General features: G+C 43.0%; 1 protein-coding gene across 1 annotated transcript; it reads left to right on the forward strand.

The window, feature by feature from the left end:
- The first annotated feature begins 893 nt into the window (after positions 1–893).
- On the forward strand, positions 894–24,592 carry LOC134615045 (parathyroid hormone/parathyroid hormone-related peptide receptor-like). The gene is made up of 13 exons (XM_063459406.1): positions 894–976; positions 3,338–3,458; positions 6,385–6,495; positions 9,153–9,277; positions 9,800–9,894; positions 10,856–11,027; positions 11,127–11,280; positions 19,765–19,825; positions 20,455–20,521; positions 21,106–21,200; positions 22,338–22,479; positions 23,332–23,373; positions 23,999–24,592. Exons 1-13 carry the CDS (start codon positions 905–907, stop codon positions 24,284–24,286), a joined length of 1,545 nt encoding a protein of 514 aa, XP_063315476.1. The 5' UTR covers positions 894–904; the 3' UTR covers positions 24,287–24,592.
- Positions 24,593–24,812: the final 220 nt, after the last annotated feature.

The following is a 24,812-nucleotide window of genomic DNA, read 5'->3' on the forward strand; positions in this document are numbered from 1 at the left end:
AATTGCAATAATTTCAATTGCAGAGTTAAGGGTCCTGGGACACTGCACCCAGACCATGTCAATGAGCTGAAGTGGTCTAGATGCCTATAGTGTCCCTTTAAAGAAAAATAATACTAATTTAAATAAATTAACTTTTCCTCTCTGCCCATCTAAATGCACACAACTTCTTATACACACACTATAGCCACAAACTCACTACATCCCCTGTACACACACACAACATTCTGTATATAACCTATCTGTGGGAACATTTGGCCTTACTTCATTAAACATCCTATCGACCAACTGCCTTACAAAAACTACTAAACATTTAAAGCACATTTCTGCATCCAGTATGATTGCATGACTCCCCTAAATGATCTTCAAAATCATATTAAGGCCTGACCAATCCCTGAATAACTAAAGGATCGCTTAATGTAAAAAAGTGGGTTAACAAACATTCTTGGGCAACATTCTAAGACGAGAGATCACACTGTGCAGCACTGAAACAGGAAGCACCTTGCGTGGCCATCTGAGTGACTGCAGGTGTTCCTAGACTGTAATGTAAACAATGCCTTTTCTCTGTAAAGGCAGTGTTTACATTAAAAAGCCTGCAGGGACAGACTAAAGACACCAGAACAACTAAAATAAGCTGTAGTTGTCCTGGTGACTATAGTGTCCCTTTAAGTTTGGTTAAGCTTTTTTCACTCTATCGGCTGAAGTCATAACATTTGGTTCTAGTGTGTGTGTAAGTATAGAAAAAACATCTTCTTCCATAAACCCCACATTCTCTGAGCAAAGGGAACAAGGGGAGGTTACAATTCTCTCAGTGTGATAGGGAGGGTCCAGCTGGCTGTGTACTGTCATCCAGGGACGTGTTAACCATGAGATTGGCTAAACACTGACTACTGAACGTACTGTAAGGATGAAGATGTCTGGACGGGCAGTGGAGCTATTTGTCACCGTGTGGGTTATACTTTCTCCTGTATGGGCTGTGGTAAGTACTGAGCTCTGATAAAGTGGCAGTACTCCAATAAATATTGAATATGTATTAGTATTTTAACAATGTGGAGGTTAGTAAAGGCATAGGTAATAGAAAAGACTTTGGCGGTTGGCATAATGGTATTTTTGATCTGTAGAGGAGGTAGTAGCTGTGATAGAATTGTGTGGTCGGTGCAATAATCTGCAATAGTTCTGTGTTTGAAGACTACAGTGTAGGCTGGGGTAGTTCTGTACAGCTCAGTACAGGTATAAGGGCAGAATGCGGGCTGGGGTAATTCTTTGTGACTCAGGCTGGGGTAGTTCCTTGCAGCTCAGTACATGTATAAGGGCAGAATGCAGGCTGGGGTAATTATGTGCGACTCAGGCTGGGGTAGTTTTGTATGGCTCAGTACAGGTATAAGAGCAGAATACAGGTTGGGGTAGTTCCATGCGGCTCATTACAGGTATAAAGGCAGAATGCGGGCTTGGGTAATTCTGTACGACTCAGGCTGGGGTAGTTTTGTATGGCTCAGTACAGGTATAAGAGCAGAATACAGGTTGGGGTAGTTCCATGCGGCTCAGTAGAGGTATAAGGGCAGAATTCAGGCTGGGGTAGTTCCGTGTGGCTCAGTAGAGGTATAAGGGCAGAATGCAAGCTGGGGTAGTTCCGTGCGGCTCAGTACAGGTATAAGGGCAGAATGCAAGCTGGGGTAGTTCCGTGTGGCTCAGTACAGATATAAGGGCAGAATGTAGGCTGGGGTAGTTCCGTGCGGCTCAGTACAGGTGTAAGGGCAGAATGCAAGCTGGGGTAGTTCCGTGTGGCTCAGTACAGGTATAAGGGCAGAATGCAGTCTGGGGTATACTTGAATAACCACAGTGAAGTGATAAATATTTACCCGATAGGCGCTGATTGCAAACTGTGACATTTATCTGTACAGTAAATATAGTAACCTCTTCAAAAAGATTTTTGATGTTTCCATCTGTCGATGATCTTTCCACTGTATTGACTATTTGTCAGGAGAAATGGGGTAAAGTTCTTAACTATGTCAAAACTGCACATTGTAAGAGTTAGAGAGTTATTCACTAGAGTGGGGATTTTCTCAGGAAATTAAAGTAAATTCAAAATATATATATATTTAATTCTTTATTTAAAGGTTGACAACCAGATAGACACATAGATGAGTAAAGTATGTCATACGTGCATACAACAAGAGGTTGTGGCGTATCACATTTACAGTTCAGAAGCATAATCAAGAGTGTGTTAGATTAACAAAATGAATTTAAAATTTGAGACCAAACTTGAAACATAGCTGAGTTGGAGCATTCTTCCAATTTGGCGTATTTTGGATGAAAAGCGGAAATTCACTTTGAATTCCTGACAATTCGTGCTTGGGATATTATCCCACACACAGCCTGTGAATCCATGATTTCTCACAATGTATTCCCCTCCCTAGTGTTTACCCATACGTTTGCTCACACAAGTCCTGTATTGTTTCTCCTGTCTTATTTTTTTTTAGACTCTGTCTCTCTTACAGGCGTTTGCACAACTTAACCCATTTTCTGCCACTAGCATTTAAAAGTTATGCCTGTGGATATCATGCATTCGTTGTTCCAAAATGACCTGGAGGAAGGAAGGGGTGGTTCTAGCAGAATGGTGTCAGAAGTGGCATCCACTTGTTGAACACAATTTGTCTGTAGCAGATTGAAAGGAACTCAGAGTTTGGCTGAGAAATGGATATAAAATTATGAGAAATGAGTGCCGTAGTGGCTGCTAGACGCCGTACCGTGGCGTAAGTCCAAGTTTTCTCAGCATAGTCCCTAACTAGCATATAATATATGTATATATATATCACCAAATTATGTGTTTGTTTTTTTTTTACTTTTTTTCCATCTACAAATGATGTAGCCTATTCCACTGATGGCTACTCTTACCACCCCAGGTGTTTTAGAATTACAATTTCACACAAGGCTTACTAAGCATCACAGGGAATGTAGTTTAGAACTATTTTGAAAGATAGATCCAAACTTGATAGCCACGAGCATATATATATAGACTTGAAAATGATGCATCATAAGCCAACTTAAATTTTTAAATTTTTGGTAATTTCATTAAACCAAAAAATATATACCGTATTTGTTACAGAAATCTTCTAATTCTTTCATTAAATTTGGCAAAATGACATCTGCAATTTAAAGAAGTGATAGAATGTGAATAAATATATATAATCTCATTAAAAACAACACAATGGTTTAATTACTCATTTATAATTATATATGTATAAAATGGTAATATTCATATTACTACTTTAGGCAAACATTACTGTAATCTGGGAGAGAATGCTCACAAATTATACCACTCTTTGTTTCGAAATCGTAGGTCGACTCTGATGATGTCATTACCCTGGATGAACAAATATATATGGTGACACAAGCACAGCGTAACTGCCAGATGGGCATCAAAGCTCAGATATTTGGAAAACAACATGACCTTCTGAATGGTTAGTACTGTCCCATTACTGTTCCATAGGAAGGACTTCCCTCGACATCATGTCTTCTGTGATCTACAACTGAAGCTTTCATTATTGCTGATCATGATAATGATATTTCTAAGAGATTGAATCTTGGATGAATCTTGCCGTTTTTGGGTACATTCAGAGGATGAATAGAAAAATGATACATGTTCCTAGTAACATGATATTCCAAGCACGGATGCCAACCCTTAACAAGTCCACCTTCGTGGAGAGAAGGGAGAAGATATGGTTGGATCTTTCGATATGGATATGGTTGGGGTAGTAATCAGAAGTTAAAAGGATAGACAAAGATGTCTATTTAAACCTTCTCTCCCCAATAAACAATAATCTGGGTTGTATATATGGAAACTTTAGAAGACATGGATATTGCAGCTCTACTTAAAGAGTTACACTAAGCAACAAAACAACTTTAGCTTAATGAAGTGGTTTTGGTGTAAAGATCATGTCCCTGCTGATTTTATCTACCATTTAGGAGTTGCGTGGCTTTGTTTATGCAGTCCTATCCACACCTTGCCTGGCTGTGACTCCTACAGCTTCCATGAAAATGGTCTGGTTTTCAATCAGATCTTTCTGCACAGTGTGTTTACTTAAGAAGTTATTGTCTCCTGCTCTTTTTTTTTTTTAAATTCTTTATTTTTGTGTGCATGAGTTTAACATAGATTTTCTCCAATGCCACAACAGCGTTGGCAAGAAATATTAATAAAACAAGACATTTCTGTTACATGGCATTTGAATATACAGCACAATTTTTTGTAAGTAATAGCAGGCATAACAGTGTACATAAAACAAGAAGAGAAGAATTATGCTATACAGGCTAGATCAAACGTTATATAAAGGCAGTTCATGCTGTTTATGTATGGCTGGGTGGCTGCTTTAACCGCTAGGGACAGTGGATCACCCTGCAGGCCCTTATAACCACGCTTGGGTATGGCTGATGAGGGTGGCTGAGCGTGATTAGGTGGATCTCGTTGGTGCTCTACCCGTGCTGAGTATGTTTGGGCCAGTGGGGTACATATACCAAAGTCCGCTTATGTCTCTGCTTGGCCATTATCCCATATGAGCTTACCGTGGTCCTGCTGGTAGCCGGCTGTCGGTGTGCTTCACGGCTCTGTCCGGGCTGGCTGGGATGTGTGCTGTGTCAGTCCAGAATAGGTATGTGATACCTTGCTTGGGATACCGGTTCCCCTTCTCTTCAGGAGGGGAGGTTCTCACCCGAAGCACTCCGTCTGCCATTACTGTCTGCTTGCTGCTTGCCTGTTAGGGCACTTATATCTTGTGTCAGGAGGCCTTATGGTTGACAGTGTACATAGGGGTAAACCGTCCCCTCTCTTTATCTCCAGCGCACATGGCATCCGCCATTTTGGTTGATGTGCCCGGTCCGCCGATCAAGGTGTTGTCACTGGGCTTTAGTTGTTTTATAGTAGTCTGGGCCACAGGGTGAGGACCGGGATGACCCCCACCGGTCCAGAGGGGGGGGGAACAGGGCCAGCTGCACGCCGATCTGGGCCTCCGGCTGGGCACTATCAGGCGGGATAGCGGAGCAGCGGCCGTCTGCCCCACTCACCGCCGGGGAAGGCCCCAACTGTGGCAGCGAACCTTTTCCCCTCCAGGGGACTTAACTTGGAGAGCCAGCCTCTCCCTGGATCCAGTGCCTCCTTGCACAGAGGTCCAGTGCTGCCGGGTTTCTTCCTGGGTCGGGGATTGTAGGTTACAGGCTTAAATCTTATTAGTTTGCAGGAGCTCAGCTTTGCTGCGGCCGGCCGGCCAGCTCGGCGGTCCGGCCCCGCCCCGTCTCCTGCTCTTTTAATTGAACTTTATTCATACACAGGAGCCTTCTGCAGGCTATTAACAGAGCAGGAGATAAAACTTTCTAAATTAAACACGCTGTGCAATAAAAGAAGCTTAAAGGGACACTATAGGCATGAAGACCACGTTTTCTTATTGAAGTGGTCTGGGTGCACTGTCTGGCACTGTCCCTGTCCTCTTAACCCTGCAAACTAAAACATTGCACTAGAGGTGCTTCCTGCTGTTTCACGGAGTTAACACCATAAAACGATGCTGGACGTCCCCGTGCTTTGCATGATAATGCCCAGCATCCTCTAAATACTCATAGTAAAGTATTGAGTCAATGCTTTCCTATGGAGTGGGTCTAATGTGTGCTTTACTTGCCATTCATGCGCCTCAAGGTCCCCCTTGCGATAACGTCGGAGAAGACAGAGCCAGCGCAGAGGGACCTCGGCACTGGAATAAGGTATGCTAAAAAAGTGTTTTTTTAACCCTTTCATTGCTCCGGTGGGGTATGTGGGGCAGAGGGACATTATAATATTAGGAATGCAGCTCTGTATTCCCAACACTATTGTGCTCCTTTAAGGAAGAAAAAAAAAATATATATATATATATATATATATTTATTTTTATAGGTAGGGGCATGATCTATACACAAAAACTAATTCATTTAGCTAAAGCTGCTGTTTTGTTTAGCTTTGTTTTTTGTAATTAGAGTGTCTCTTTAAGCCATGTTACTGTAGCGGGGAAAAGTGTTCAAATTTCTAACTCCTAAATCTTTCACACTATATCACATGTGACCAACTGATTGATTGAAGTTGAAAATTCTCAACGGAAAGTCTTATTTGCTAAAGATAAACAGTTGCTCTTCATCTCAAAGAAACCCTTTCAGTTTTGTCTCTATATGTAGAGTCAATGATAAACTTTAGTCTTCTGCTGAACACATTCAGAATTGCTGTAGGGTGCTAGATTAAAAATCGTAGGCCATACTTGCCTGAAAACCAAACAAATCACAAGATGATCTACTTGATAATAGACTTTCGAAATAAATAAACCTTCTTCTTCATTATGTGAAGTGTCTACCAGTCTGTAACATTGTTTCTTTTAGGATTGGGATGTCCTCCGGAGTGGGACGGCCTAATATGTTGGCCTCGAGGGGCCCCAAATCAACTGGTTTCTGTCCCTTGTCCAAAGCATATCTATGATTTCAATCACCAAGGTAACTCCCTGAATATTTCCTCTGTTTTAGGTCTGGTAACTTCTCAGTGTTGGTCCATATCGTTCCTGCTTTTAGTATCTGCTGAAGAGTCCCACCTAGTTCCAACAGATCCTCCTTTGATTGTGTAAGGAAACCATGACCATTGTTGAGGGTATCTGGTACCCTACTCACCACTTATCCAATACTGTCAGCATGTTTTACCTAGAGGTTCTGTGGACTGCATTGGTGAATGAGTGGAATTTTGAACCACAGCTGTCGAGTCACCTTGTGTATTCATGATTTTTCATAGTTACATCTACAGCTCCAGCCCTGTTCCAGACATGCACCTCGAGGAAGACACGCCCCCAACCGTGGCATACTGCTCTCTCTTCTGGCGTTGTCCCTGCTGACCCTAAACATGCCACTGTAGTACCTATCCTGAAAAAAACATCTCTTGACCTGTCCTCCCCCTCTAACTATCGTCCTATATCCCTGCTCCCTATTTCCCAAAACCTCTGGAAAGACTTGTCTTTGCCTGTGTGTCTCACCTCCTCAATTCCAACTCTCTCCTTGACCCTCTTCAATCTAGCTTCCGCCCTCTCCACTCTACTCAGACTGACTAACGACCTAATCGAAGCTAAATCCACAGGCCACTACTCTGTACTAATTCTTCTTGACCTCTCTGCTGCCTTTGACACCGTTGATCATGCTCTCCTTCTTCAAACTCTTCAATCACTCGGTCTCGGTGACTCTGCCCTGACGTGGTTTCCCTCTTACCTCTCCCAACTCAACATTCAGCGTCTCATTTCTAATAACACCTCCTCCCCTCGTCCTGTCTCAGTTGGAGTCCCCAAAGGCCTTCTTTTTTCTCTTTATACTGCCTCTCTTGGTAAACTTATTACCTCTTTTGGATTCCACTACCACCTGTACTCTGATGACACCCAGATATATCTCTACTCCCCGAACCTCTCCCCTGCTGTCCTGCAACGTGTCACTGCTTGCCTATCTTCCATCTCTGACTGGATGTCCTCCTGTTTTCTAAAACTCAGTCTCTCTAAAACTGAGCTCCTTGTCTTTCCTCCTCCTAATACTGGTCCTCCTCTTTCGCTCTCCCTTCAAGTTAGTGGTATCCACTTAAGTCCATCCTTGCAAGCGCGCTGTCTTGGCGTCATACTTGACTCTGGCTTCACCTTTGAGCCTCACATCCAGTATGTTGCCAAACCCTGAAGATTCCATCTTAAGAACATAGCCCGCATCCGCCCCTTTCTTACACAAGATGCTACCAAGGAGCTTGTCCATGCTCTAGTAATTTCCCGCATGGATTACTGTAACCCTCTCCTAATTGGTCTTCCCAAAAGCCGTATTGCCCCGCTACAGTCTGTAATGAATGCTGCCGTCAGACTGATTTTCCTCTCTAGTCGGTCCTCTCACACCTCACCCCTCTGTCAGTCCTTACGTTGGCTTCCTGTATCCTATAGGAGTCAATTCAAAGTGCTAACCCATACCTATAAAGCACTGAACAATTCTAGCCCCTCTTATATCTCATCACAGATCCATAGGTATGCCCCTTCTCGGTCTCTCCGCTCTGCCCGTGACCTTATCCTGTCCACTGCTCGCACCCGTACGGCCAACCCACGCTTGCAGGACTTCTCGCGGGCGGCTCCCTTCCTATGGAATAGACTACCTACCGCCATCAGACACTACCCTAGTCTTAAATCATTTAAGAAATGCCTTAAAACCCATCTCTTTAGGAATGCTTATGGCCTCCCAGACTAACCTCTACCTCACATACCTGTCTCTTGCATTTTCCTAAATGGCAGCACTCTACTCTCTCCTCCAGCTCTGCTTCACTCCCATCTTATTTGACTGCTATTCCCTGTCCTAATGTGTTTTACACCCCACCTCCTGTAGACTGTAAGCTCGTTTGAGCAGGGTCCTGTTCAACCTATCGTTCCTGTAAGTTTTCTTGTAATCGTCCTATTTATAGTTAAATCCCCCTTCTCATAATATTGTAAAGCGCTAAGGAATCTGTTGGTGCTATATAAATGTCAAGAATAATAATAATACATTGCTGAAAAGAGACTTGTGTCCATAAAGTTCAGCTCAAAGTTCTCCTATTTGATTTTTGCTGTTGATCCAAAAGAAGGTTTTTTTGTATTTACCCAATGGCTGTTTAATTTTGTAACTATAAACATTTAATTTAGAGGTTTCTACCTTATCTTAGATAAGGTCATTAGTGACATGCAGATCTTGCTTGGACTACAGGTAGCATATGCCTTCATATTAAGTAAAATGTATATATTTTTTAAATTGTCTAAATCAAGGTTACATGGAGCATCTTAGATGTTGGATTGCAATCTTTAAAATCGCAAGCTTGCTGACAGGGGCGGATCCAGAGCTAAGCTTGATCTCGGGAGGGATGCCCCGTTACTCCCCTCCCCCTGGATTTGTCACTGCTTGCTGAGTACTGCAGCAGTTTTGGTTCAGAAACATTTGGAGAGTCAAAGTCAAGCACTCCCGGCTTAAAGTTTTTTGCTGGGATTTCCTTAAAAATTTATTATTGTGCATTGACTGGGAGTGCTAGAGCAAATATGGCCATTTTCTCCATATTAAGGAATTTAGGAGATTCCTTAAATATCTAGAATGTGAGTGTAAGCCATGACTTATTATCATTTCAGGCCTTGCCTATCGGAGATGTGGGGAATCAGGAACCTGGATTCAGGTGCCAGAACTTAATCGAGCATGGGCCAACTATAGTGAGTGCTTGATGTTCACCAGTCCAGGGAAAAAGCTCCAAGACAAGGTAGTGAAACATTATTGGTTTTCTTAAAATTCTGTTAAATGGACAATCACCTGGTTCTTTGGTTCTTCATGTGGTCAATAAGTTTGTTTTATCCTACTTTTGTATAGCACAAAGAATATTCTACAGAGTGCAAGCTCATGGGATCAGACACTTCTCTATCATCAATCTAAAGCTCCCCTGTGTCCAGCTAAAAACAACTAGTGCTAAAACTGGTTATCGTAGAACAAATTAGGCTATACTAAATATTTCTGGTGATGCCATCTACAAATTGTTCTATCAAGCACCATCTTGTCTTCGCTGCAAACTCTCCAATGGTTCTATATTGTACACATATACACATTAATTCATATCTACTCATTGTTTGATATTGGGTCACCATGTCCAAATTTTGTGCTCATGACTTTATAGCAACGGTTATTTGAAAGATGATCATTTCCGTTTTTGTATCTATTGCTCTTAATAAATCACCATTATTAATTTGTTGTCCCCATGGCTATACTAACTTAGATTTTGTTTCTGCAGAACGTCTTCGACCGTCTCCGCGTGATCTACACTGTGGGATACTCCGCCTCCCTGGCCGCGTTAATGTTGGCGCTCATCATTCTCTGCTACTTCAAGTGAGACAATAAATCATGTTTAATTACGTTTACTGAAGGGGATATGTTATGTAGCTACCAACAAGGCTTTTTCATGGGATAGACTTTTAAAATCATAGTATAGCAAGCTGCCAGAACCCTTTTCCCTTGGTATAAGACAATCAGACGTAAATATTGAGAATTCAAAGAATGGACATGGAGAATTCAAACATCTTTTGCCAAAATAGTTTCATTGGAAAAATTCGGCAGCTCTGTTACCAATGTTTTATATTGTCACTTTGTCACTTCCAGAGGATATCATATCCCTAAAATAACAGTATACTTTAATAAACCTCTTCTCTTCTCTTCTCTTAAGTAAATCGCCTGCATATAAAGTTTATAGGAGCACTATAGTGTTAGGAATTCAGGCATTTATTCCTAACACTTTAGTGTCCCATTCACTGTTTAAGTGATCAGCCCCCCCTGTGTGTATTAAAAAGGTAAGATTTTCTTATCATTACTCCCCCTGTGTCCCAGTCTCTGTTCTACAGCCCCGCCTACCTGGCTGAGATCATCCGTCCTGATGATCTCAGCCAGTCCAGTGCTTCCCCACAGAGAAACTTTGGGAGTCTAGTGTGCATGCGTGACCACTCTATGCACTGCACCAGTCAGCATCTCCTCATAGAGAGGCATTGGTTCAATGCTTCTCTATGTTGGACTTTCAGCGTCTCCATGCAGAGTGTCTAGATACAAAATGTAGGTCCTTTTAATGATTTTATCGTCCATGTGTAGTTCCACTCCTTGATATTCTTTATTTATGTCAACTGATGCTCAACACATTTCAGGATTATTCATTGGGTGTGAATTGTGGCCTAAATTTAAAATTTCACTTTTAATTTCTTATCAACTCAAACTTAAGTGAATAAACCTGGAAATCTTACTCTCGATATAATTTTACTAGTCCATGTTTGCCCTGAATCTTTGATTTGGTTTCTTGCCGCAGACGTCTCCACTGCACCCGAAATTACATCCACATCCACCTTTTCACCTCTTTCGTTTGCCGGGCGGGAAGCATCTTCTTGAAAGATGCCGTTCTGTATTCCGGTGACGACAAAGTAATATCGGAGAACGCAAAGGATGGAACGGAGCTTACAAAGGCCACAGAGATGCAGTGGGTGAGTCAGTAAATGGCACTCCATATGCAGTTCACTACATTTCCCAAGATGCTTAGCTTCTTAGCTTAGATGCATCTCTCCCCATGTCTCCCGGCACAGGTTGGCTGCAAAGTGACGGTTACACTGTTCCTATATTTCTTGGCCACAAATCATTACTGGATTCTAGTGGAAGGTCTCTATCTGCACAGCCTTATGTTCATGGCCTTCCTGTCCGACCGCAGCTACTTCTGGGCTCTGACCATCATCGGATGGGGTAAGTGAGTCACTCATTGTCACATATTGCCGTGATGTCTTCTTCTGTGTGCCCACCAGGGGGCGTTCTGTGTTGAGTGGGTTTTGGGAGCCGAAGCCCCAGATCTGTTTAGCTGATCGAGGGGCAGCAGAATGCTAGTGTATCTTTTTTCTTGTTACATCAGACAGCTGATTATTAAAATAGCCACCTGATATAACAAAAATAAAAACCCAAAACAAAACTAGTATTAGTGCTAGCTTACTCAAATGTATTAATGGAGAGAAGACGATGCCCCCTAGGTGACATTCAGAAGGGGGATGCTTGGCACAGGGGCTTCACTGTACTGCTTCTCCATCAATTAAAGGAACATGATAGCGTTAGGGATACAAATCTGTATTCACACTTCCACGGAGGAAATATAAATGCACATATAACCCTGTAATCACAGAGAGGACCATACACAGAGTGAAAACTTTAATCAAGATTCAAAGAATTGGGTACTAAATAGATTTGAAAGCTTGCACAAACCTAGAAAACCCTCGACGACGGACAGTATGCATAAAAATATAAGAGTTATTGGCACCTTTGATCGTCATTGGGATCCAGCTAAACAAATTCTTAAGAGAATTGACTGTGAGAAGTGATGACAAAGCCATCTTGCCCTTCCCTTTCCCTCAATGACTTTCAAAAGACTGAAGAATCTTAAAGATTTTTTGGTTCACAGCCATCTGGAACCCACATGGTCACCTTCCATTTGGCTGCAAAGTTTAAAGGGAACATGCACTGTAAAGCCTGTAATTCTATTTATCCGTCTAAATCGACAATTAGCACTCAAACGAAAGGAACCTATATAACTGATAGCTTTGTAAACTGCAGCTCAACCAATATTGTGTATCTAATCACGTGCCAATGTGAAGTGCAATATATAGGGAAAACATCCCAACAGTGACAAATCTTGCAACATATTAATTCTATCTCTAACCCTAACGTTTCCACATGTCTCGAGACATGCAACTTACTTGCTTAGTGGGAATAGTGGCAGGTGCCCTTGAAGGAGTTACCTGTTCTCATGTATAGTTGAAATGTTCTTAACATTTACAGACCTTGTTCCGTATGTAACAAAAAAATGAAGTTTAAAAAAAAAAAAAAAAAAAAGCAAATTTAGTTTATTATTTATATTTGATCGTGTATTGCTAGCTATCTGGATAGTTACAAAAGGTAAGATCTTCATGGATTAACTCTGAGGGAGCCGTAAGTGGCAGAGACCTAACAGTGGGTCCAGTTAAAACTTATGGGTCTGTGTACCTTGTATGTGTTACGCGCCTCGGCCTCTACATGGTTGTCTCCCTCTCTGATTATCAGGGCAACATCGTAATATAATAGATATTCAAATATAAACATATACTGGCATAAAAGAGTGTTAGGAGTAATCAGGTTATACCTGCTAACTGGGGCAGTGTTGCTGAATGGCGCTGTTGTGCGGGCTCGGTGCGCTGGACCAAGGGAGGACTCTTAGTGAGCCTATAGATAGGGTTCATGTGATATAGCGTGGTCAGCGCCAGTTAAGTGACATGATACTCGCGGCTAGTGTTCTGCAGTTTAAGTGATGGGCGGGTACCGTTCTCAACTGGGATAGCGCGTCCGTCTGAGCCATGGTGTGATTGTCGGCTTGAGCCCAGCTATGGGCAGCGGGCGCGAAATAGTGTGCCTTGGTATGGTATTTGGGGGGGTACGGGGCATCTCGAAGTGTGTTGCTATGTGTTCTTACCCCCCCCCCCCTCGCATCTGCATGACCAACTTCATATAAAATGCTAGGTATACATATATGATTAACTAAACAAAAAAAAAAAAAAAAAAAGAATAAATTGTATCTGATATTATGGTCTCTCAGTGTTCTGGTGACCGGTTGGAAACGGCGCCGTTCTGCCAGTATTGCAAATGGTAGGTCTTCAAATATTTTAATCTGGCAGTTGTCCACGGTCACTGAGGCTTGGCTTCTGGATCGGGTGAGAATGGCCGTCTTGACCGCGATGTGTCTTGTCACCACTATTGTATCTCGTGGTGCGTCAGCTGGGGCGGTGGGAGCTTTCCGAACTCTGAATGCTGTTATCAGTGGGGGCGCTTTGTTGTCCCCCCGCACGCCCAGAGCCTTGGCAACCTTATCAGTGAAGTCCATTAGGGCCTCTGGGTTCACAGTCTCTGGTTGTAGCGGAGAGCCGATCTTGCACAGCTATTCTCCACTAGAGATTCCAGTGAGGCTCAGGAACAAGGTGATGTTAAGTCCACAGGCAAGGTTTCCAGCAGGTAAAGTAATACAGCAGTATCCCCATCGCAATCCCAATAACTGGACGACACACAGTTTCAGGAGTAGTCTGACAAGCTTTATTCCACAGTTCCTTATAAAGCCCTCTCCCATGCAAGGGAGGAGGTTCTATCACTTAAGACATTATCCAATCTCTAAGTAGTAACCTCCCACAGATCTCCTCCCCTCCTCTAGCATCATAATCCCCTTATTGTGTACACAGTTTTCCCCGAGTTTTGGATGTACCCTAAATACTTGGGGTACATCCACAAATCCAACATCCCCAGATAGCTCTATTCTGGGGGACCAACATACTTAAAAATTAGCCCATTCGGATGAATGGTTCGTGAGATATGGGGTTCCAAAGATTTGACCGACCGCAAGGGTAAAGTATCCGAAAACAGTTCCATGCATTTTGGCCCTGCGGTCGGTCACAAACAAGGGAATGAAAACAGGCGAATTGCCTGTGTTATAGAGCCTGGAGAGGGTTTGAATGAATTCCCTTGTTTATGGGGCTCTTTCTACCGAACGGCGGGTCATTCGGTAGTTTCCATACGAATTTCTGGAAGTATGGAGGTCTCAGCGGTGTTTGCCTAGTCAAGTGTCCGATTTTAGTTCCAGACACTCGACGGCAAAACACCGCTGTTCGGTAGTTTAAGATGGCCGCCGCCACGTGTTTGTTTCCCGAATGGCGGCCACCCAGAGGACAAAGACCACACTGCACTGATTGCCAATTACCTGTTTGCAACATTGTTGCAAACGGTAATTGGAGGCACACTCATTCCTGGGTGGTCTGGTTGTTCGGTAGTTTCATTCCCTTGTTTTATTTGAATGATTCTACCGAACAACTAGAGGAATACAATTCTTTACATACATTTAACTGTCATTATACCCGGATACCATGCTTTCTATACATGTACATACACATTAAACCAGCCATATGACCAAATACACTTATTCTCATACATGTCGTGGGACAGCCCGGTACCAATCCGCTACACTGGTATCCCTTGCATCCGCACATTTCTCTTGCAGTGCCGGGCCTCGAGAGCGGTGACTGTCCTGGTCAGGCTCCGGACCTGTTGGGCCATAGTTTCCAGCTGTGCTTGGGTCCCAAGTTGCCGGCTGTCCCTGTCTCCTTCTCTGGTTTCCACTTCGTCTATACGGCGACTTAGTGCGCTGACCTCTGCCTGCACTCCAGTTAGGTCTGTTTTCCACACCGCTCGGAGGTCCAGTAACAGCCTCTTAATGTCCCCTTTAGTGGCTGGGGATGTGTCGGCGTCCGAGTCCGCTATGCGCCTGTGAGGCCGCGGATCCGTCTTCCCCATCGGAGCCCTCTCGTGGTCTGCTGGGGGCCATCTTGGATTGGGCCTGAGGCCTCGGTCCGTCGAAGGATCTTCGGATGTCAGGTTGGTAAAGGCTTTCCGAGTAGGCTGATTTTCGGTTTTTGCACCCCATCTTGATTGTGGAGGTATTAGGCACAATTTGGCTCCTGTTTTTGGCCGTTTTCGTGGCTTTTTGTCAGTAAATATAGTCTATGGAGCAGGAGCTCTGCATACACGCATCTGGTCGGTTGCTCCGCTGGCCACGCCCCCCCTGATTGCTCTCTTTTAAAACTTTGCTCCACTTCTCGGTTATGATTACATAAATAAAGTTTTTAAACTTTGACTCCTAAAGGCTTAAATAAGGAGTTCAATTTTACTCGATATATATATATTAAAAACCACATTATCCATTCTAATAGTATTTTTTCAGTCAATCTCTAAGTTACTATTTCCAGGTCTTTGTTAAGACCTTATTGACAACGATTAATATATTGTTGGGTTTTTTTGTGAACACTTAATTGTTGACGTAATTCACGTCTTATTAATACTATTTTAATCACTTAAATTTAAACTAATTCAACAGAGGAATTCGGGTTGAGTTTTTTAAAGGACCACTATAGGCACCCAGACCACTTCAGCTCAGTGAAGTGGTCTGGGTGCCAGGTCCCCCTAGTTGTAACCCTTCAGAGATACTGATATGTTTACTGTTGGGTTAATCCAGCCTCTAGTGGCTGTCTCCGTGACCAACAGCACCTCCTAGTATAGTATTAGTCTGTTTATGTTAAAAGTACTGCTGTCCTTAAATTTGCATTAAATCACTTGATTCACAGAATTCAGATTCTATGAACTAAGAACTGTTCAGAGGTAAATTTTCAATCGTAATGAAACTCTGTATGGAGTCACCATTTTGATAATCTGCCTTTTCTTGGTGATCGGCAGATTATATTTTAAGCAAATATTATGTGTAAAGAGATTAAAAATATTGGTTGGATTATGTGCAAATAGTACTTTATTCCTACATTTAATTAAATTATTTGATTTACAGAATGACAGTTTAAGTGAATTTATCATTAGAACTTTGGAAGAATTGCTTGTGGCAATTTTCGAATCGAAAGAGGTTCTTAAAGAAATCACCGGTTAGGTGAGCTGCCTTTTTTGAGAGATCGGCAGTATGTAGTTTAAACTAATTTAGGTCAACCTATTAATAGGAGGAGTGACATTTCGTCAAAATGACCTATCCAATAACTCCACCTGTTAAATGACGTGGGACTTCTTTATTGGTATCCTTGAAACTCGATACCGATTGAACGGTTTACTTTATTTTTTTTTTTATAAATTCTTTATTTTTCTTGTGCATATTCAAGAACATACATTTAGTCTTGCAGCGCCCCAACAGCATCTGCAGGCTTATCATGAACATTAACTTATTCTGTCATATGGTTGGCTAGCATAGCTTTAAAATGTTGTAACATGAGAAACAGACAACTAGAAACTGTTCTATAACGTATAGATTATGCATTAAGGAATTCCATTTATGAATTGCAAGATAAGGACCATTAGTTACATGCTTAATTTACACGCATCTTAGAGTAAAGTGTTAGACATTTGCTAGTAGGGATCCGACTAATTCTCACCGAGCCGGTTAATCTATGAGTTTCGCTGGATTGCTTATACATGTATAGTGGCGATATAGTACGTCTCAATTCTATAGCTAGTCTCCGTATAGTGCATAGGGGAATCGCGTGTAGTAGTGTTGGTGTAATGATATTGACTTGGTATATTTACATCTTATCAGCAAGTACATAAAATAAAATAAAGTTAGTCAATGGGCTAAGCCTCCCGCCTTTGGGGCTAAGAATATTAGTGCACATTTTCGTATGTAGGACTAGGCAGTAGTAATGATGTGATCGCCCATGCCAGTGGTGGCTGTGGGTGCCATGGCTAGGGTGGTTTTAGAGGGTTGCACTGGCGGTGGCATAAGGCTGGTACCCTGCGGCTGTGCGTTTTGTAGAACGCTAGATACGTGGGTGAGGACCAGAAGTGTGAGAGCCGTCTGCTTGGGGATTGCTTATGTGTCAGAGGATATGTGCCGTGTTAGGGCTGGGCTCTTAAGACTATGGAGAAGGTCTATGTGAGATAGAAAAGATTGGGTCAAGGGGAGCATGCGCTCCATCGATTGCTATGCCTCTTGACCCTGAGGCATTGGGGGGGGGGGGGGGGGGCATGGGCAGTGTGCAGTTGCACTGCCTTAAAGGCACAGGGCAGTGCGTGCCATGTCTAAGAATAAACAAAAAAAGACAGGTGAGACATAACTTGGTGTAGTGGGCAGAACATACAATCATTAAACATTAACATAATAATATAGCAAGATTTGGAGGTCTCTGAGTTAGTCAGTCCAGGGTTCACGTCGCGGGTCCTGGGTGCGGAGAGTCCGCCCTTGTGGCATTGTTAGAGAGTCCCAGTGTGGACAGCAAGGCCGGTCCTTCTTCCACGTTGGTAATTTTGTAGTGTTGTTCGTCTTTGGTCACCCATAGCGCTCTGGGGGTCGCCCATCTGTAAACTAGACCCGCTGCTTGCAGGGTGGTGGTCACGGGCTGCATGCTCTTGCGCCAAGATAATGTGTCTCTGCTTAAGTCCTGGAAGAATGTAATTTGGTGTGTTTCAAAGTCATAGGGCGCTTTCCCTTTCATGGCTGTTATCAGGGCTATTTTGTCCGTCAAGGTTTGGCATCGTAGAATTATATCTCGTGGGGCTGACTTAGGTGCCCTTAGGGGTTTAGCTATGCGGTATACGCCGTCAAACGTAAAGTGTTTTGACAGCCTGTTGGGGATGAGCGAGGCCACTAGGCGCCTTACGAAGTGGGGTAGTTCCTCCAATGGCACCTTTTCTGACACCCCCCTGATCTTGACGTTCTTTCTTCTACCCCTGTCGTCTAAGATGCTGACTTGCCTGGAGACGTTATCCTGTATTGTCTGCATCTGGGTAACTGTGTCTTTAAGTGAGTTTAGTGCCTGGCTCAGGTCTGTCACCTCTTGTGCTGTGGCCTGTGTTCGGGCTGATACTGCCTGTACCTCTGCTGCTAACCCTTTCAGGTCTGCTTGCCACATTAATTGTAGGTTACCTTGTAGTCCTGCCAGCATGGACTGGATGTCATTTTTAGTCGCTGGGGCTAGTCCATCAGCTGCCTGTGCTTTTATGTTGCCTGTGTCTGCCCCTGCAGTGCTGTGTTCTGAGCCTTCTTCCTCAGATCTTACAGGTGAGGCTGCTGTGATCGCGCGGGCCTGTGCGGGTGGAGGGTGTTGCAGCATGCTGTCTATGCTCCGGTTAGGCGTGGAGGTACTTGCTGCCGGTTTGTTGGACCTCCGACCCATCTCTTCAGTTGTGTGGGAGTCTGCCTCTATTAGTTGTGGGCTCTGTCCGAGCCACGCTGTCAGCTCCCGGGTGAGGTACTGGTCGCGTGTGCGGTAGGCCCCTTGGCTCTTAACGCGGCGTTTCGTGCCCGGCTGCTGAAAGAACGGCATCTGCGTGTTCAGCAGGGTGTTAGGAAGCTGTTCCGGGCGGTTGTTTTAGGCGATGGGCTGCGGGTGTGCCGGTTTTTCCCCGTTTTTTGCGCCGGCCGTGTGGAGCTTTTGCAAATGGCGACTGCCTCGCTGTGCCGCTAGCTCCGCCCCCCACGGTTTACTTTATTTAAACACCTCTGTCATACTGATCGGTTCCATACTGATCGGTTATATATGCATTTATATTCCACGTAGGAAAGCATTGAATACATTCTTCCCTATGGGGCTTCCTTGTCACTTGACCAAGTTTTACTTTGTCTGGTCAATAGAAGCCACTAAAGGTGGACTTAACCCTGCAATGTAAATATTGCGATTTCTATAAAAAAAGAGGACAGGGACACTGCACCAAAACCACTTCACTGAGATCAAGTGGTCTGGCTGCCATGCCCATGTCATGTAAAACATTGCAAGGTTAAGCACACCTATTCCAGACAGCCGCCAGGGGCGTTTTTGCTGCACGTAACCGAGTAAAACTTGGCGAAGTGATTTTGCAGCTCATAGGAAAGCACTGAATTCTGTGCTTTCCTATGACAAATCCGTGCATGCGCATCATCCTTTCTGAGCATCATTGGACTGAACCAGCGATGGAGAAAGTGTCACAGGAGGCAGAGAGGTGAGCATCACCAGGGGCGCTGGATAAATGTAAGTTAAAAAAGCTATTTCAAAAATACTTTTACAGCAAATGGGGGGTGGATGATGCAAGCCCTAATTAGGGACAGAGACGCTCTAGCGTTAGTAATACAGGTATGTTTTCCTAATGCTGTAGTGCTCCTTTAAGCAGTGTGGCTAGATAGAATTACATTGAATACCCGGTAATGCAGCATATTCTTGTTTCCGGCTATATTTTTATTTGACATATTGGCTCGCATAATTGGCAGGGTTTGTGTAGTGAGGTGGGCATATGGCTTCTATGGTGGAGTTTCTGGTTAGGAGTCGTTTTGCTTTGGGCTCAAGCTCCAGGTGATTCCGAAAGCTAAGAACGCCCCCTGGTGTTTACTTAAACATATTTATTTCCAATAAGGTACAAAAACGTATTGAATACATAACATTTGGACCAAGCTTAGCGATCCTCCCACTAGACCAATAAGAATTCACCAAACGATGTAGGACACCTTGGTCTCTGGGAAAGCTGGACACAGAAGCACATTCTGTGACCATTACTGTTATGCCAATTCATATAGCCTTCCATTGCTGATCATACCCACAGGTTCTGACCACAATGTCATACAACGTTAGTTTTTCCAAAAGTCTGTATTGTTTATGTGTTTGGCATGATATATCTGCTGTGAATGTAATTATTCCTACTTTTCACACACAGGTCTGCCAGCTGTGTTCGTATCTGTGTGGGCAAGTGTGAGAGTGTCTCTGGCAGATACGCAGTATGTACAACACTCTATAATATACCTTTATAATGTAGCTGACAAATCATTTTGGGATCTGTATTAAAGGAACACTGTACGCTCCATAACGGCTTAATCTCATTGAAGTGGTTATAGTGTCTGGAGTCCCCTGGTGCCATTGTTCCATTTAGCATAAATACATTTTTAATGCTAAACAAGAGTGCACAGCAGCACATCCCCTCTGCGCTGCTTGGGTTAATGGGAAAGTATTCGCCTGAGCAGTAATGGGCGGCTGTTATTGGCTGAGAGCATCAGCTGACCACAGGCCACCTATCAAAGCATCAATGCTGGTATGAATACAAGGAAGTGTAAACTCTGACTTAGCCACACCTCCAGTATGGGTGGAGCTAGAGGTAGCCAAAGACCCTCATTCCGTGTTAACTTGCTCGAAAATGGTTTAACACAATTGTACGTACACTGCCAGGGTACTCCAGACATTATAACCAATTAATTGTGATGAAAGGGTTATAGTACCTATAGAAAAAATTAATTGACTAAATGTAATTACAGGGGATGCAGAACAGAGCTGTCCCCTAGCAACTCCCCGCACTAACTATACTTATACCAGGGTTTAACATTTTACCAAATATTTTTTTCTTCACATTCAGGTGCTGGGATCTTAGTGCGGGCCACATGAAATTAATTTATCAGATGCCCATCCTGGCCGCCAATCTGGTATGTGAACACGTGACATTTCACAATGTGAGTGTGCATATGTCATAGGCGTGTGAGCAAAATTGGAAAAATAAATTCACTAACCCATCACAGTGTAAATATACTAATGGTTAAATGAAGTTGTAGCGAATTACTCTAGATGTATGAGTTAATTCAAGTTGAAGCGTAACGGCGCACACTGGTATTTAAAGAGCGTATCTAAATCTGAAAATTAAACTTTGGGTTGGTTAATTGCAACAAACACACTGCACGTTCTGTCCAGAGTGTCTTCTTTAAATCTACCTAAAACTTTTTAACTTTGGTTTTTATTTTCTATTTTGCCCTGTTAAAGGAACACTTAAAGCGCTGTAGTGGTTATGGTGCGAGGAGTGCGCTCGCACTCCCCACTGTTTGCAGGCTGCAGAACTTAGCTCATTTCTTCATACAAGAGGAGAGGCGGCGAGTGGTGCCCAGCAGACTGTATGATACAGTGGTTATGGTGCTTGTAGTGCGTCCTTAATATACTCATGTGATAAAATTCTCACTTCTCCACATTTTCCAGTTTTGCGAAGATTTTTCTGACCAGTAACATTTTGCTCTTGAAGGTGAATTTTTTCCTGTTTCTGAACATTGTCAGAGTTTTGGCCTCCAAGCTATGGAAAACAAACACTGGGAAATTAGATCCGTGCCAGCAATATGGGTAAGTCACTGGCGTGCAGAGACCACCGCAGGCCAAAGTTGATTCGATATAGTGTTAGTGGTAAACACAGCAGTCTAATGTCATTGCATGCAGGTACACTGGAACTACTTCGACCCAATTAATATAATCCTTTACCACTGACATTAACAGAGGAGAGCAAAATGTGAATACATCTCTCCACCGTTCCAAAATAATATTATGTTACCAGCCTACTATGGAAATCCAGACTTGGACTTGTCCCTTTTTAATATCTGTCCCTGCCTGTAATACTACTGTATTTACCATCGCCCAATTAAATGCCAAAATGGGTTACTTGTTGTAGGTTAAATACTGGCTCCGTAATATAGAGAGGCGTACTAAAATTGGAGCGAACAGAAGAAATAGATTTAATGGTGACTGCTCCACTTTTAGTTCTTTGTCCTGGAATTCAATAAATAGGGGTATTCAATAAAGTGAGAATTGCTGGGACTCGAGTTATTTTTCAATATAAGAATTGGCCTCCAGTGGTGACTTATCCATAGCGGCACTTGGGGCCCAGATAATTGTGAATTAAAGAATAGTCAGTGGTAAAAGTGTAGGACTAGACATTTCTAGGGACCACTTCTAGCTTTCTATAAGCTTTTTACTTGATCTTTAAAAGATGCAAATTTGCATTTTCACATATCTGGTAGCCAGCCACTCGAGGTGGAGTTAACCCTGCAAAGTAATTATTGCAGTGTCTCAATAAGGGGACAGGGGAACTGCACGCAGACCACTTCAATGAGATTAAAGGACCACTATAGACACCCAGACCACTTCAGCTCAATGAGATTAAATGGTCTGGGTGCCTATCGTGTCCCTTTAAGTCAAGTGTCTTATTTTCACTTTGTAAAGGTTCATGGAGTTGAAAACGCAGTGGTGGTGTTCATTAGGTCAGGAGTGCAGAACTTGCAGTTAAATAGGTCAAGAGATGGAGTTTATGGAGGAGGAGGGGTTACAGTTCACAAAGGCTAGCTTATAGTCTTGTAATGTTGTATGTTGTTGCCATAGGAACCCCCTGCCCATATCTGCAAATTTTGCCACCAACAAAAGTAACCTTTTTCACACTCGTTTATATATACCAGTGTTGTTGATATTCCAAGTTTTTTTTTTTTATAGGAAGCTCCTGAAGTCCACACTGGTCCTTATGCCTCTTTTCGGGGTGCATTACGTGCTGTTCATGGCCATGCCTTATACGGAGGTTCAGGGGCTCCTTTGGCAGATACAAATGCATTACGAGATGTTCTTCAACTCCTCCCAGGTATACAACAGCAACAGAACCACAGACGCAATGGATGATTGTGCACACCCCAATTCTATCTTATTGTACGGTTTCATACGATAGCTTGGCTCATTGCTGCTGTAGTGGGCTTATGTTATTTACAATCTAATCACAGGGCAGATTATTTATTATATTCATATTTTATAGTGAAAGCAACACGCTTAGTATCTGCTCCTAAATAGATCACCAAAGTGAAAGGGCTGTCAGACACGTCCTCCTTTGCTTGTTATACCAATGTTCTAAACTGGGTGCTAAATTGTATCTCTGACCCTTTGTCGTATGGATGAGGATTCCTGTGATTCTCAGACCAGGGAGGGAATTTCTTTTGCTTTTTCAAACATATCGTTTCCTTTATTCTTCATTATGAAACCACCTACTGCTCAACACATCTGAGGATATGTTATATCTTTGTGAATAGTACGGGCAGAAAATAATTATATTTCAAGACAGTTACATACAAAAAGGGGATGGAGAGTGTACAGCAATAGAGAGCCACCGTAGCTGTATCCAGTACTTAAGGATTCTTTAATCCTGCACTATAGATTAATCCCTTAAGGACACATGACATGTGTGACATGTCATGATTCCCTTTTATTCCAGAAGTTTGGTCCTTAAGGGGTTAAAGTAGTCTGTCTATATGTGCCCCGTTTCAAAGTATTGGGGGGTGTATATGTGTTCCTAGTTTAGAGAACACAATTACCATTGAACCTAAAATAAAAGGCTGTAATACATGGACAGTGTACATCGTTAGGAGTCCTAATTATTTTAAGAAATGTCACCCAGGAGATAATGGAAACATAGCTCTAAACCTGAACATTTCTATTTCCCCAGGGATTCTTTGTGGCGATAATCTACTGCTTCTGCAATGGGGAGGTGAGTGATAAAACGTAGGATAAACTCAAAGCTGCTATTTTCATGTCCAATACACACACCTCCCTCTGCGGAGCTACAAGCTCAGTAATAGTATTGCATAATAGTCCTGGCTACTTGCTGCCACTTCACATGTCTAACCCCCCTTCTTCAGCACAGGATGGTATGTATTCAATATAACACTAAACTGCAGTGAGTTGAAAGTTGAAAAATTCTATAGTAGTCTATCTCTACTCTCCAGCACAGAATATGACTGCTGTAAGAATTGTACCAGCCGGGGAGGCTGCCGAGTATTTCTGCCAGTTCACATTTGTTACTTTGGTATGTTAGTACAGACATATGTAACTGTGCTAGGTCTCCTGCTACTGCATTACTGCCATTTAACATCTTTTTCACACCTCTGTGCTAATTATGTAGCTATAGCTATCTAGCAGCACATAGCTATTACCCTGCGATCTAACAGATCATGGCACTGCTGCCTAACACCTATTGTCCAATCTATCAAAAGAACATCTTAGAAACCCTTCAAGCTGCCTCACAGTTGTTGTCAGCTCTCTACAGCACATTCAGCTAAAAAAAAAAAACCTGCCTAAAGAGCATACATTTTGTTATCCGGCTCTCCTTGTAGGTACAGGCTGAAGTTCGCAAGTTCTGGTTTCGTAGGAGCTTGTCCGTGGACCTCAAACAGAAATCCCGTGTCACCAGTACAGGGGGCAGTTGTCACTATGGCGCCGTTTTATCTCACACCACAAACAGCGTTTGTCTGAGCATGGCGGCCAGAGGAAGACAGCTGTCAGCGCCAATCCATTCTACATCCTACCTTCCGGCCTACATCACTAGCAGTCCTCCTACTGACAGCACTCCACAGCATGCAGGCATTAGTAGGGAAGGGCTTGAAACCCACACACCAACATGAGGCGCAACGTGCCAGGCTTAAACACTGCGTAAAGGACAGATGGATGGTATAAGAAGACAAACGTTAATGTCAGAACTCTGGAATTCAATGGAGCAGAGCACTTAAGAGGGAGATCTTAAATACAGGACAAAAAGCATTTCTGAAATGGAAAGAAAAAAAACCAAAAACATTCTGTTGCATATTCTCTATAGATTCTGAACTTAAAATGTCTTTTTTCAGACCCCTAAAGTACTGTAGCTTATCGAAGTACTTTAAGTGTAAAGAATGTGTCTGCTTTTTGATTTTGCATAAAGTGCTGATTGCAATAGAATTTGGCACTTTTATAAACGAACCTTGTTACACCCCCTGACGGTTTGGTTAGCTCAGTGGTGCTAAACTCAAGAGGCAGCAATTGCAAAGACTTCTCATTGAACTGCATTGGAAAGTCTGTGATTGGACAGCCACAAAAGGTCTGGGCGGGGTTAAAAGGGGAGGGATTGCAAAGGTTTCATATAAGAGAACTGCAGCTTTTCGCAAGCTGTTTTAA

Source organism: Pelobates fuscus, chromosome 6, assembly GCF_036172605.1.
Source record: "Pelobates fuscus isolate aPelFus1 chromosome 6, aPelFus1.pri, whole genome shotgun sequence".
Taxonomy (NCBI): Eukaryota; Metazoa; Chordata; class Amphibia; order Anura; family Pelobatidae; genus Pelobates; species Pelobates fuscus.

Coding starts and splice junctions, on each gene's coding strand:
- LOC134615045 (XM_063459406.1), top strand. CDS start 905: ATGAAGATGTCTGGACGGGCAGTGGAGCTATTTGTCACCGTGTGGGTT. Junction 11,028..11,126: donor AGGCCACAGAGATGCAGTGG/GTGAGTCAGTAA, acceptor CTCCCGGCACAG/GTTGGCTGCAAAGTGACGGT. Junction 20,522..21,105: donor CCATCCTGGCCGCCAATCTG/GTATGTGAACAC, acceptor TTGCTCTTGAAG/GTGAATTTTTTCCTGTTTCT.